The following is a 16,148-nucleotide window of genomic DNA, read 5'->3' on the forward strand; positions in this document are numbered from 1 at the left end:
AGATTTACAAAAATGATATTTAACTTTATATTTTACTTATCAAAAACAGTAAATGAATATTGTTTAATTATACAAAAAAATAAAGTAAACAGTAAAAAACGTAAGAACGGCATTAACAAGTACTATTTTTTAGTGATTTTTAAAACACTATTAGCTTAATTATTTTTAATTGAACAAGTCTTTGAATTATTTATTTTTGCATTGAAAAGCAAGTAGTAAGCAGCAAATTAAAAACAAATTCTTGACTAAAAATCCAAAGTGTATAAACAGCTTAAATATGTTGACAGTCTTAAATTAGTTAGTTATATTTTACCATTAGTTACGTTTGTGCTATTTGAAAAAATGTATAAATCAGCAAACTTTATTTAAACTTAGCTAACGTAATTGTTTTTATAGTTTAAATTATAACTGTTTTTAATTAGACTTTGATTTGCTATTTATTTTGTTTTTGAGCAAGATAGTTGCAAACTAAAATGTTTTATTTTTTAAACCTTGTTATTGAATGTTGTTTTATCGTTATTTTTTCTAAATTATGAAAGAAAAACTAAACTTCTTAATATATTAAACAATTCAACCTTGTTAAACGTATGATTTATTATATTCCTGTTATAAAAAGAATTAAATGAAATTAAAATGAACGAAATAGTCAAAACAAAGTAAAAGTGATCTTTTAAAAAGTGATCTAAAAATAAAAACGAAATAATAAAAAATACTGATTTAAACTTAAATTTTTAAAGTAAAAATTAACAAATTTTAGTGTCAAGTAGCAGGTCTAACCATTAGTTTGGTTTTTTTCAAAGGACTAAAAGTATTCTGATTTCCCCACCATATATATCTATCATTAACTATATTTTCAATATTTTCCACGTAAGGCCCGTTAACGTTTTGAGCTCCACAATCACTCCACCAATTAGCTCCACGAAAACTTTCAGCACAGTTACCACCAGCAGTGTCGTGATCAGCATCAAATGTACTGAACTCCATATTGTTTGAATGAGACAAGCTGTGTCCTAAAAGATAAAACATTTTAGAAAAAAAATCAATTAAAAACTTTATAAATGAGTAATTTAATTTTGTGCAACTTTTATAGTCGTAAAACTTTTTGACATTCTATAGTACTTTATACTATATATTGAATATAGTTTAATTGAAAAGATTTGCGCTTTTTAAATATTCCTTTTATACTTTCACATAAAAGTTTATATATATATATTTTTTTTTTGATTGACATTTTATTTTCTAAAAATCAAAGCTATAGTTATAAAACCTTAAATTTTGTAATAACTTTGAAATCAACTTTGTATAAACCTCCAACAGTACCAGAGAAAGATCCTTTCTTGAATGAAAGTCTGTAATTATCCTCTGAACCAGCTACACGAAAATTCCTAAAATAAAGCTTTTGTTTAGTGTTTTAAATTCTAATTAATGTTTTGTAAGTACAATTGTAAAATTTCCAGCGTTACTGTATCTTCATTTAATTGGTGCACGACTCGTTAAATTCAAACAATTAAAGTTCCTCAATTCAAAACTTAAGATACTAAATCATAAAATATAATAAATCATATAATAGAAAAAGTTAAGAGACTAAATCTAAAAGTGTAATATGTATTTGCAAAAAAAAAAAATGTTTAGGTCTTATTAATATCCACAAGTTATTTCAAATTTTTTAGAAAGTTTTAATTATTTTTCGAAATACTGCGAAAGTATAGTAATTTTGTTTTAAAGTATATTAGTTTTTATTATTTTTTTTATCTCAAAAACTATTGAAATAAAAAATGATAGCTTGTTGGTATTCATAGGACTTACATTTTTTTTATGTATATTAGTTTTTGAGGTTTGGTATCTTTAACAACTTTTTTAAAGAATTTGAATATTCCAATTTCGAAATGTCATTTAGAGAGAGCTTTTTAAACAAAAACAAAAATTTGCTGAAATTTTTTTTTAGTTTAAGAACCTCTTAGATTGTATCGAGTTGCATACCTAAATTTAAGCAAAATTATTATCACCGCAACAAAAAAAATGTAGTCCAATTTTAAGTTTTTCGAAGCAAAATATATTTCACTTTGTATAACGCGTAATTAAACTCACTTATATTCAGCGTATTTAGTTTTGCCATCAAAAGTAGTGTATTCTACCCTAAAGTCATTTACTGAGTTTTTGGTCAACTTATTTAGATGGTTGAGGCCTATAAGTTTTAGTTAGTTTTATTAAAACGTGTTGTTACAAAACATTTATAGCCTTTCTAAAGATTTTACCTAGTAAAATTTACTTACCTAACCAAAATTCGCCGTTAATGCAGCCAAATCCTTGTTCGTACGACTTCCAGTTTCTATAAAAATCCACTGTTCCATCAAATCTCCTCTGAAAAACCTGCAAAAAAGTTAAGATTTATTATAAATACTAATAAATTTTAAAGTAAATTAAAAACTTGAAGAAATGATTAACTTTTTAAGTTATTAAATTGTATTATAACTATAAATTGTACATATACATATAATTTTTCTAAACTCATGTGTCTATATCAGTAAACATTTATAGAACAAACTTACGGTCCATCCACCGGAATTACTGTTCATTTCACACCAAACCAACAAAATTTCCCCGTCAATTTCAATCTTGTAAGTTCCAGTTGGTAAGCTTGGGTCGAAATTTTTGATATCTTTGCAACTCCTTGACTTACCTTAAAAAGTATATATTGTTATAAAAGCTACACTAAATTAAATAACATAAAAAATACCTCGAAGTATTCTTTGTAAACCATCTATTTTTTCTGATCGTTCAGTTAGTTTATCCTTTTGCCCTAATATTGTTTTGTTTAGCACCTGCATTTATAAAAATCATTAAAAACTTTATTGAAAAACTGAAAAGTAAAAATATTTACCATTTCAAAATCCTTTTGCCCTGTTATAGTTTTCTTCAGCACCTACATTTATAAAAATCATTGAAAAACTTTATTGAAAAACTGTAAAATAAAAATATTTACCCTTTCATAATCCGTTTGCCCTGTTATAGTTTTGTTTTGTTCTCTTATTTTTTTGTTGAAGGCATAATATTTTCCTGTACAATGCAACGCTAAGGTAGAAAAACAGATGATTACAAAAACATTAAGTATTGCAGATGCAATTAATATCTTTCTCATTTCGAACGCCATTATTAATTTTACAAAAGTCTTAAAAAAAAGCCTTAATTTGCTAAATGTATACTTTTGAACAAAAACTTTTTGTGTATTTGTATTAAATTTGTTTATTTTTAACTGTAATTATATAATTTAGTTTCAAAAGTTTTTAAAATACTCTGCACAGTATATTACTAAAAAAACAATAAATCAAATCCTGTTATTTAAACATTTACTCAAAATTACCTATGAAATTAAAAAAATATATTTTATACTAACTAAAACTTTATAAATGTAAAAAAAGGTTATATATTCACATTTATTCTTTATGGTGTTTTTCATATGAACAAAATTGAATACTCTATTTTAATATACATTTATGAAAAAATTTTAGAGTAAGAAGTACGAGTTTTTTATTTTCATAGGTGATTATTAGTACATATATGAAAAACAGGTTTACACAATTAAGAATTAATAAGTTTACTTTTAAAAATTTTTTACTTTTTTGAAAATAAAAGTAAAAGTTTGTATTTTAAGAACAAACTATTTCCACATAAAATGAAGTTTTATTAAGCTGTTCGTGTTTTTTACGTACAAAAAACAATTCGATAAACAAAAAACTTTTTTAAATACACTTTAAAACCTTTTATAAAAAATTTAGTTTTGTATAAAAGTAGAATGAAACAACTGAAAACTTAAGCTTTTTTAAACAAGAATGCATTTTCATTTTAAAGTTATTTGTTTATTAATCCACCTAAACACATATAAGTAGTTGATTTTAATTATATAAGAAAGTATTACCTACTAATAGCTATTATATACTAATTTTTAGTTGAATTTAAAAAACACAAGTTATTAAGTAAATTAAACAAGTTAGTTCTTAAAGTTATAAATTTAATACTAGCTGAAGCTTAAATTTTGCTTAGATAATGGAAAATTTTATGAACAAATTGCAATAAAAAAGTTAAAATTTATGTTATTTTTGTTGATAAAACAAATTTTATTTCTTTATTAACACAAAGCTAAAAGAAAAAATAAAACAATAACTAAAGTTAAAGTAATTTTAAGTACTCTGTTTTTTGACAAAACTGATATACTTTTTAGCCTTTATTCGTCGAAAAACTATTGATCAATCTTTCTTCACTTTCTTTTGCTAGATTTAAATTTTTAAATAAAATAAATAAAGAGTAATAAAAAACTTTAAGTCATTAGAAAATGTTTTTAGAAATTAAAAAATCTATAAAACCAACGTATAAAAAACTGAACAAACAATACTTAACTTTGCTTTATATATACCACAAAATTACTTTTTGAATCAAAACTTGAAGGACACTACAAAAGTCAGTTGGTTATAAAAAAAATAATGTTTTTTATTTTTTTTCTATAACGAGAGAGTGGAAAGTTACTAAATAAATTTACAATTCTTAGAATTACAGTGAAGTTGCAAAACTATCGAAAGATAAGAAATTCTAAGCAAAAACACGACTGATAAAACGATTAATATAGAAAATAGATAAAGCATACTTTATATTCACACAAAATGCACAACAAAATATTTACAAAGATAAAAGAACAAAGCTTATAAAATATCCGAAACTATAAAGTTTATACATGCTTGCACAGAAATATTCAGTAAACAATTATCGATGTTTATTAGCGTTAATATACTCTTAAGTAGATCGTTTTTTTTCAATAACGTTATAACTAAACTTGTAGGATTTTTTTATTTGTTTTTACTGAGCACTATTTCAAGTTTATTTGTTATTAGTTTTAAGAGATATATCGCAACTAATTTCTTAAGTTTGATCAATATTTTTTATACGAATACTTTATTGTCATTGTACGAATTTATGCTAAATTAAGTTTCAGAATTTCAAACTGAAATGAAAAATAAAAATCTAAGGTACTAAGTCTAACATTTAAGATTTTAAGTTATTATGATGATTTTCCACTTTATTGATAAAACGAAAAAAAAATTGTTTATAAAAGTCTAATTTAGTTTTTAAACTGTTTAAAAAAAGATTTATTAAACCTACAAAAACTCGATAGTTATACTCAGCTATGTAAGTAGTAAAAAGCGGTAAAAACACTGCTTGTTTACAACTGAATCATTGCAACTAAAATTATATTAAGTAGCTTGTTTTGTAAATAAAACTATACACTTTCAAAACTACACAGGCTTGTAAAATAAGTTTGAAACAATTTAATTTGATTATCAAAAATTTCATTTTACTTAACTATAAATTAGTTAACAATAATAATTTATAATACTTAATAAAAATTTAACAACAAACCAATTTTTTCATAAACTCGAAGTTATAATAATTTATTTTTTCTAACTTATAATTTAGACTGTTTTCAATAGTGTTAAACTGTTTATAAAAACAGCTGTTGCTTATATAGATAACACTGTTTTACTGCATAAAAACTAATTAAAATCAATCATACTAAGAATCAGAGACACAGTAAAAAACCTTTTCTAAAAGTAATAACATGCCAAAACAATTTTTCTAGCAATTTTCTCTGAACTGTTTTATAAGGTCGGAAAAAGGACTTTTCAATCTAGTTTTAAACCACAGTAACGTTTGTAATTTGTTTTGTTCGAAAACTTGATAAACTATAAAAACATTAGTTAAGAAGATTTTATTTTCTTACTGTTTGTGTAGAATAAACATTCTTTAGATTATAAAATGTTTCAAAAATAAAATGTTTTTAAAAGTATATGAAAATTTCTTTTATTTTTTGTTATAGTTTCTTTAATGTCGAACATAAGTGTTGAAATACTTACAACGCTTATATTTAACCCTTGATCTTTTTCACAGGTTAGCAACGAACTGTTCTATTAATATAATTTAAAAAATATTTTATAGTAGGTATATTTTTTATCGTAAAACTAAAACAATTTTATTTTAAAGATAGTTTTTGAAGCTTAATCAAAAATAAAATTATTCTATCAAAGCAAAAGTGAAATTTTTTAAAGTGTTTCTTTTAATGAAAATACTTAAGTCGAACAAATTTAATTTTATTTGCTTCTTAGATATCTATTTAAAACACTTAAAGTATACATAATATTTATTAATCGAAGTTTATGCATTTTACAACTTACTTTTTAACTACAGTTACTACTCATTGTTTAAATATATTTAATTATAACCTTATTACTGCTACTATTACGTTAAGACTTTTAGATACTGGTATCAACAGTATATTTTAACTTTTAAAAAGCTCAATAGTTTAAAAAAAGTTTTATTTTCATGCTAACAAAAGTGAGTCTAAAAAGTGCAAGAGCTTGTTACAATGGAAACAAAGTTGCTATTATATGAGTTTTAATTTGTTTGAGATTGTAAATACTTGTTTTCCTAAAATTAGATCATAATGCAAGTAGTGCTGAAGGGTTAAGTGAATAAAAAATGTTGTACTGGTAGATAAAAGAAAGCTTGATTAATAACAGAATCGATTTAAACACAATTTTACTTGAGCAAAAAGTAGAAATAAGGCTTATCAAGACACAGGTTATAACTGTTTTATTGTAATTTTCAAGCTAATTAGATAGATTCCGAGAAAACTAAACTAATTAGTTATGTATTTTATACGGTTTTAATTTAAGTATAAAATAAACAGCTTGATTAGAATTTACTATAAAAATATACAAACATATCAACTATATTTAAAGTTAACTTAATTTTTAGAATGACTTTATTAGTGTTCAAAGTTTTGCTAAAAATTAAGAAAATATTTTTTTTTTAATTGTTGCTAAACTTCTAACCAAAACATTTTTAATTAAATGTAAGTTTTGCCAATAAGCAATTCATTTTTTTAAAACTTTAACTTTTTTAAATTTTAGAACATTTTGTCTTAAAAATAAAAAAAAAGCATTTAAAAATTTTTAAAAGAAATAAAAGCAGTAAACATTTCAAAATAAATTAAAAAAACTTCACCTTAGATTGTAAAAACAAATAGGTATGTATGTAAGTCTCATAACACTTAAATATTGTTTAAATTTTTCTTGTATTATTAGTATTAATAGACTTATAAAATGTATTATTTTAAACATTTAAATTAATTGATTTCTGATGTGAAAGAAAAATATTGCTTTAAATTTTGACAAAAAAATCTCTAGCGTAATTATTTCATATTTGTTAATTCGGCACCAAATTGATTTTCGTCTACTTTTAATTAATAAGAAATTAAAACTAATCATCAATTTTGTAGTACAAATACAAAGCTTAAGAGTTTAATTTAAAAACAAAACGGTTTCTTATACTAATAAAAAATAATTTGAATTAATAATTTATAACACATCATTTTAACTCATTTTTATACTTTTATTGCTACATACAAAGTTTATTGTTTTGAATTTACTTTAATAATTTTTCGATACGCACTACTTTTGTTTTATTAATTTTGTTCGTTGTTATTTGTGTTTAAAATTTGTAAACTGTTATGAATTATAAATTTAAAAACAAAACAATCAGCTCGTGCTTTACTCGTTTTACATTAAACTTAACTTTTTTGGCAATATTTTTAGGTAAAACTATGAAAGTTTGTCCACCGCTATTCCCTGATAAAAAAATTAACATATTTATGAAAATTAAAAAGGTGCAATTGTTTAATGTAACTTATAAATAAAGTAAGAAGCAGCTTAACTATGAATAATTTAATCTAGTATCTTTTTTTGTTAAAAAAATAAATTGAAAATAACAAGGTAATTAAAAGTATGTTTCAAGATTCTTTTAAAACTTTAAACTTCCGTGCTGTATAAAATTATCTAAAAAAGATTTGATTTAAACCTTACAAAAACAAAAAATTCAACTTTTTATTAAACTTTAAACCGTTGATGAGCAACTTATAAGCAATAAAACGTATTTTATTTTTCACTTCTTCTAAACTCGAATTTAAGATATGTTATAAGTCGTCTTTAATTAGTCATATTCTACCAGTAGATAAATAGATAATAATTGAACTACTTTTTCTTAAATTCAGAAACTTATTTAAAATTTATTATCGTAGTTTCTTTTAACATAAATTTACTGTAAACAAAGTTTTTTTATAAGTTTAAATTGTGGGTTTTATTTATTAAATAAATTAATTAAATAAAAACTTTATTAATCATTATTTTCATATGCGAAATAAAAATTCAAGTTGAAATTATATAATTTTTATAAAAACTTTTTTATCATATATTAGTTTATAATATTCTATTTACAAATTGTAAAAACAATTATTTAAGAAAAAGAAACAATTAATATTTATTATCAAAAAATTACAAATAAATAAAACAAAACAACATTATTAAACTTGCATTTATCCCGTTATAAAAGTAAAGTTACAAAATTGAAAAACAAAATAAACAAAAAAATATGTAATTATTCGAACTTGCTATAAGCTTATGTGATACAAAATAATTGCTAAATTTCTAACTTATTAACATAACTAAGTGAAAACTAAAGATTAAATTAAAAAACTACTATAAATTTGTGTTAAATTTTTTTTTCTAGTATTATCCTATTGAGTAAAAAAAATTAAATAAAAAGTGTATAATTTACTGATTCTACCTCTAACACATGATAAATTATTGTACTTATCTAATTTAGTTACCAGCAACCGGCCTTATCATCAGTTGCGTCTTCTTCAAATAATCATGGTCAGCCCACCATTAATATTTCCACGTTATTTATTATTATTTGTATTATTATAATCGCTTCTAACGTAAGGTTCGTTAATATTGTCTCTGCCGCAACTATTCCACCAAAACCCGCCTCCGCCAGTAGCGGCGCAGTTATTTTTTCCAAAATCGTGTTCAGCGTCATATGTGCTAAACTTTATATTGTTTGCATCTCTACTGATTAAATAACTATTTTCCATGCCGTCTCCTAATGAAGGAATTTGTTTGAATTAAAATGAATTTCAATAATTTAATAATTGGTACACACTTGGCTAAGAAAAAGATAAATGAAAAAATGATAAATGTTTTTGAAAAGCTCAAGCCAGAAAATTGAGGTTTAATGTAGTCAAAGATTGAAACTAAACTTTAATATTTCGTTTATGATAAAAATTATGCCAGTTGGCGCGAGAAGACTTGAACTAATTTTGCACAGATCAAGTTTTAATGCCTTTGAAAATAGAAAAATAACACAGAAATATCTTTGAAAAACCTTTATTTCTTTACTTCGTTGTGACTAATAAATTTTTTAGTATTTAAAAAATGTATTTTAGGTGTTTTTTTTTAAGACTAATTAGAAGCTTTATCTTTTTTTCAAAAAAAATCATACGTTTTTTGCATTTATTTTGTCACTAACTTAGTTTATATATAAAGAGACTTTGTGGATGACCATGAGATATTACTTATATATTTTAGATACCATAGATTTTTGATATCTTTTTAAAGTTATTAGGCATTTTTTATTTCGGCCATCATCAAGAAAGTTAAGTATGCTAAACTTTGGATGCTTTAGTTACTAATTATTGGTAAAGATAAAAAAGTGTTCATAATAATCCGCAAAATATGTTTTGTAACAAAAAGTTAACGGTTATAGCTGACATATTTTTCGTAAACACCTTTTTTTGTTTCTATTGCATTAATTAGTTTCAGAAGTGAAAGTTTTTCTACTCTAATAAAGTATTATATATAACATCTTCTAAAGACTTACAAGTTTTTAAGCACAAAAGTATTAAAATGTTAGTTTAAAGTTGGTTTAAGGTTATTAGAATTTTTTTTTTTAATTTAAATACAGAATAAAGAAGAAATTTTTAGAAAGCTACTACTTTAAGCCTGAAATATTTTAAGCACTTTTTTACTAAGTTTTAAAAAATCAAGTGATATAATATTAGGTTAAAAGTAAATCATATTATCAAATACTTTCAATTGTTGATTTTATAAAAGACTTTTGTAACAACTTTGAAAATGACCTAATATATACTTTCGTTTCCAAAGTAAGTAAATGAAAGTCTGTAATTTTTCTTTAAACCGGCTAAACAAAAATTCCTTAATTAAAGTAGTTTTTATTATTAAAATCGAATTTTTAATTGCTCTGTAGATAAGTACACAAAGCTAAAAGTGCTTTTGTAAAAAAATGTATAAAATAAACCAAACTCACCTATATTCTGCGTATCCATTTTTACCAAAAGACGTAGTAAATCCCACTCTCAAGTCAGTTACTGAGTTTTTGGTCAATTTATTTAGATATTTGGCATAAATTTTATTTAGGTTTATTAAAAAGTGTTGATACGAAACAATTGTAGCGTTTCTGATGATTTTATCTCTTAAAAACAAACTTACCCAACCAAAATTTGCCGTTAATAGAACCAAATCCCTGTTCGTACGACTCCAAATTTCTACTAAAGTCCAAGGTTCTATCAAATCTCCTTTAAAAAACCTACAAAAAGTTTATATCACTTATAAACACCCGTGAAATTTAAATAACTTTAAACTGTAGAGAAATAACTAACTTATCAACTTTTAAAATAAAAGTAATAAATTTAATTGCAAATTACTAATACGTTATAAACTTAAAAATATAGATCACCAAATACTCATAAAACAAACTTACGGTCCATCCACCAGAGGCACTGTTCATTTCCAAACCTTCAAAATTTCCCGTCAATTTCAATCTTGTAAGTTCCAGTTGGTAAGCTTGGGTGGAAATTTTTGATATCTTTGCAACTTCTTGACTTACCGGAAAATAAAATTAATATAACAACTAAACTTCAATATAAAACATTTAATATACCTAGAACTGTGTTTCGTAAACCATCTATATTCGTTGATTGCTCTGTTAATTTATCCATTTGCTCTGTTATAGATATTTTTTAGTGTTTATAAATCTCATTAAAAAAATTATCAAGAAGCTGTATAAACTTAAAATATTTACCGCTTGATAAGCAATTTGGTCTGATATAGTTTTCTTCAACACCTGCATACAATTAATTTCATTAGAAAAATTTGTTAGAACACTTTGTTAAAAAACTGTAAAACTAAAAAATTATACCGCTTGATAATCTATACTTGTCCTATTTAGTTGCAAGACATTTTTGTAGTTGGTATTTTTAATAGCTATCTAAAACAAAACGGTTAAAACAGGTAAAATCAACACGGATTAAACAATAAAAAAAATAATATTTTATTTACTTCACTCTAGATTTTACTGTGTAAGCTTAAAGTAATTTTTGAATATTAATACCAATTATACTAAGCTCAACAATATTTTCAAAACATTTATATATAATAGTAAAAATAAGCGCTAAATACATTTAAATAGTGAGTAACGATGGAAAATACAGTTTAAAATACAAAACAAGTAATATATACATAGACATATTATTAATAAACTTTAGTAAAAAATTAGCAAAAAGTATTTTATAAATGTCAAATATAACTTAAGTTTACTTTGTTGCTGGTTTTTGTTATTTAAAATAAACAAGTTCATACAAAAAATAGACATTCATTTAAAACAAAAATATACAACAACTAATTGTTTAATTATAAAACACTTCATATTTTATTGAAATTTTTACTACTACATATAAATACTTTTATACTTTAATAAAATCAATAAAGTCTTTATTTCACCTAAATTGTTTTGCTTGAAACTTAAGTTTACTATATTGTTATTGTAAATATTTCTAGAACGGATTCATCATATAAAGTTTTATATTAGTTTATTTATTTAAATTTTATCACAAGACTTTCGACCTTTGACAGAAGATTTTTTGTATAAGCTCTATATCGATGCTTACATAATCACATAGTTGTTTTTAAGTAGTAACTTGAATTCGATTATTAAAGTTTTATTAAATAGCTACGGCCTGCGGTAGACTTTTTTTAATAATTAAATGTCTTGCTGACCAGTGGCGACACGTGGTACTTTTTGTTAGGGGTTGTGAAAAATTTTTTAATTTATATAAGTCAACCTACTTTTGAAAATAGTAATTTTTCATATACTATAAACCATAAGAAAAGTACTGATATGTTTATGTTTGATAAAAACACAGTTTGATAGTAAAAATTACAACTTTTCGCAAGCGTGTACTTTTTTTATAAATTGCAACACATAATCCTACTTAGTATCGTAACCACTCATGCGGTACATGAAATTTCTGATTTTGGTTATCATAGGCTAAAGATATTACAATCTCTTTTATGCAAAAGTCTAGTATTTTTTTGTAAAAAAAAATTTGAGTTTTATCAAACTAACTTGCAATTGTAAACCAAGAACAACACTTGGCCAAAAATAGTTTAACGATTTAATGAAAATTTAAAACAACATTTTGTATAATTAAGCTTGAGTCATTAGAGGTTCTAAATATATATGTTACATAACTTTACAAACAGCAACACTTCAAAATCTTCTAATTACATGTAGGTGACAACATCTCCAAAGACAAGTTATAGAAATATAACATGACGATTTGGGTATAACTCTTAAAATAATTGATTATAAAAAGTAATTATTAGATAACTCATTTTTTACTAAAAGTATCCATGTTTTAGTAATTATTGAAATTTTATTAAGTAACATTTTAAAAATTAAACTAGTTTTTATAGCTCAGAAACACTTATGTAGGTCTAACTAATAAAATAATGATGGTGAAGTTAGGATTTATTAGAGAGAAACTTATCATTCAGAAAAATATAAGAATCTAAATTGTCAAATAATGAACAATTTTAACATTGTTTATATTGCCTTATGACAATAGCTTTAGTGTACATCACATTGTTAAAAACTTGTTCAGTTACAAGGTATTTTCAATGGCGCAATCTAAAATGTGCTCAAGTTCTTATGAAAATATTGGGGTAGGATTGTAACAAAAACGTGAGACCCTACTACACTTAGTAAATTTAAACTATTTTATCTGGAATAAAAACTTCAATTGCAGATGCTATAAACAGATGTTATAGATGGGAGCCGATCATTTCTAACCCGCTATCATTTCTAACCCGATCACTTCTAACCCGATCACTTCTAACCCGATCACTTCTAACCCGATCATTTCTAACCCGACCACTTCTAACCCGATCACTTCTAACCCGATCACTTCTAACCCGATCACTTCTAACCCGATCATTTCTAACCCGATCACTTCTAACCCGATCACTTCTAACCCGATCACTTCTAACCCGATCACTTCTAACCCGATCATTTCTAACCCGATCACTTCTAACCTGATCACTTCTAACCCGATCACTTCTAACCCGATCAATTCTAACCCGATCATTTCTAACCCGATCATTTCTAACCCGATCACTTCTAACCCGATCATTTCTAACAAGATCATTTCTAACCCAATCACTTTTAACCCAATTAAACCCGATCATTTCTAACCCGATCATTTCTAACCCGATCACTTCTAACCCGATCATTTCTAACCCGATTGTTTCAAACCCATTTTACTTATGTCCCGTTTTAATTTTTTTATCTGGATTTCATGCAAAAAAAAAAACTAGTCTTAATGAAGTTATTAAAAAAATAAAGAAAAATTAAATTTTTAATTACTTTAAAACATAATGATTTTAATGTGTTACGTAAATTTAGTATAAATTTTAACTTTAGTATTAACTTAACATAATCTTAATATATTTTTATTACCTCATTATTTTCTTTTACCTACACATAATTTTAGTCTTTTTCTATTATTTTTTTATTTTTCAATACACCTTAAGAGACCTTTTTTGTGAATCATATACAATTTACTAAATTGTTTACTTTAAAGTATTTTGAACTCTTCTTTGTAGGATTTTAATATAGGCAGTGATAATTATATTTTAATTGGATTTTATTGTAACTAACGTGACTACAATAGTTTTAACATTAGCAAGTTTTAAAAAGTAAACTCTCACAATTCTAATATTCAGTTACAAAAACTTTTATATTACGGTTTAAAAACTACATTGAAAGTCTGATGTATGTTTTATTATTGCTTACTAAAGTATAAACCATTTATAGTAGGGTAGTTTTAAGTTTCATCTTAATAACTTATACAAATTGTTATGCAACTAGCATAGGCCTATTAAGATAATGGAATTCAAACAAACATTAGGAAAAGTTAAAAACTTTTGTTATATTAAGTGGAAAAGCCTGGTTTTTAATAGAAACTAGTTATTAAAACAGTTATGTCATATAACTAAACCGCAAAAGTTGTTATGCCGATTGACCGTCTAGATTTCACATCATTAATAAATTCCTACTTAGTTTTAGAACTAAAAAAAAAATTGATTAACACTAATAGTTAAAAAGACAAGTTTGTTTGTATAAAAAGTTCGAGGGTAATTAAATCTCGCTTGTGTTTTAATTGCGACTTAAACTAGTACTTTAGTTGACAAAAATTTCTTTAAAATCACTTTATTATAAGCAGTTGAAATAACGAAAGTAAAAACAAAATAAGTATTAAAAATAAAACATTTTGAAATAGAATAATAAATTAATTATAATTAAATTAAGTATAATTAGGAGCAGAATTTTATAAAAACTCCATTAAGTTCTACGTTTCTTTTAATCAAATTTTTTTCCAGACGATTATTACACAAAACATATTTATATTTTATTAACTACTTTAAAGCAAGCTTGCAGTCTATTGACTTTATTCTCGGTGGTTTTTTGCACCTCTAAATTTCTATAAATATGATAAGTTTTTTCTTTATTAAAAATTGAAACCTATATAATATGCTTCACAATACAAAATGGTTTTATTATTTTGTTATAAGTTTTTAAGTTATATATTTTACTCTAATATTTATACTTACACTCATATCAATGATCGCTAAAAATCTAAAGTTTATGTGTTTTTGAAAACCTGTAAAACAATAATTTTTAATTGATATCAAGAAAATTATTTTAGAAATAATTACTATTAATCGTGAGAATAATCGTGTTTTTGCAATTTTAAATTTTGAAAACTTTTAAATTTTTATGAAAAATGTAAATTTATATGCCCTACATAAATTTTATTTCAAAAGAAAAAGAAAAAATGCGTAATAATAAGTTTTCGAAACTTAACTTTCATAGTTAAGTTTTTTATAATTAATTATAACTTAACTACAGTTAACCTTTATATACAATTTACCAGTTGATTCAAAAATCAAAATTAAATCAAAGTTCGAGTAAATGACAAGTTCTGAATATTTAAAAAACCTTCTACCTCTACTTTTGGCTTTGTATTAAACAGTACACACTTTCGTTTCAAGAACTTATAATTTAATGATATTAAATTTAAATAAAACCACCATTATAATTACAATTACTAAATTTTATCAACTGTATTAATTAAAGTTTCATGAACGCTGATATTAATATTTTCAAAAAGTTGTATTTCATATAATTTATCCCTGAATTTGGAGGCAAATTAGTAATCTGGTTTCTACACTTTAAAATATATATTAACCATATAGAATCATTTCAAAAGAAAGTACAGAATAGACTTTAACCGCTGCGATACTCATTATATTTCTTACATTGACGACTATCAAAACTTAATATTTAATCCTTAGAATACAAAAGACTTATACTTTTCCTAATGCTTTTTAAAAATAATTAACTGCACTTAATTAATAATCCAATTTTAAATCTTATTGTCAAAACAATAAATAAACCAATTAATATCAACAATTTAATTCTAAAAAAAGCTATCTGAATATTAGGCTTTATTTTAAACAAAATAAACTAAACTTCACAAAAAAACAAATTTGTTGAGATTAATTTGTTTTTAAAACAAATCCTTATCTTAAAAAAAAAAGTAATATATTAATACAGATCGGCTAAATAAACTTCGTGTTAGATATGATCGGGTTAGAAACGATCGGGTTAGATATGATCGGGTTAGAAATGATTGGGTTAGAAATGATCGGTATTAATTGGGTTAGAAGTGATTGGGTTAGAAATGATCTTGTTAGAAACGATCGGGTTAGAAGTGATCGGGTTAGAAATGATCGTGTTAGAAGTGATCGGGTTAGAATTGATCGGGTTAGAAATGATCAGGTTAGAAGTGATCGGGTTAGAAGTGATCGGGTTAGAAATGATCGGGTTTGAAGTGATCGGGT

General features: G+C 23.9%; 1 protein-coding gene across 1 annotated transcript; it reads right to left on the minus strand.

Moving 5' to 3' along the window:
- Nucleotides 1–759: 759 nt before the first annotated feature.
- Nucleotides 760–10,231, minus strand: LOC145832996 (ficolin-1-like). Its single transcript, XM_082940200.1, has 7 exons — nucleotides 10,213–10,231; nucleotides 8,825–8,988; nucleotides 2,738–2,822; nucleotides 2,550–2,680; nucleotides 2,274–2,370; nucleotides 1,309–1,371; nucleotides 760–1,010 (listed from the first exon to the last, which is right to left on the minus strand). The coding sequence occupies exons 1-7, from the start codon at nucleotides 10,229–10,231 to the stop codon at nucleotides 760–762; spliced, it is 810 nt and encodes a 269-aa protein (XP_082796326.1).
- Between the last annotated feature and the right edge of the window lie 5,917 nt (nucleotides 10,232–16,148).

The sequence above is a fragment of the Thalia democratica genome, chromosome 4 (genome assembly GCF_965202585.1).
Source record: "Thalia democratica chromosome 4, ktThaDemo2.hap1.1, whole genome shotgun sequence".
Taxonomy (NCBI): Eukaryota; Metazoa; Chordata; class Thaliacea; order Salpida; family Salpidae; genus Thalia; species Thalia democratica.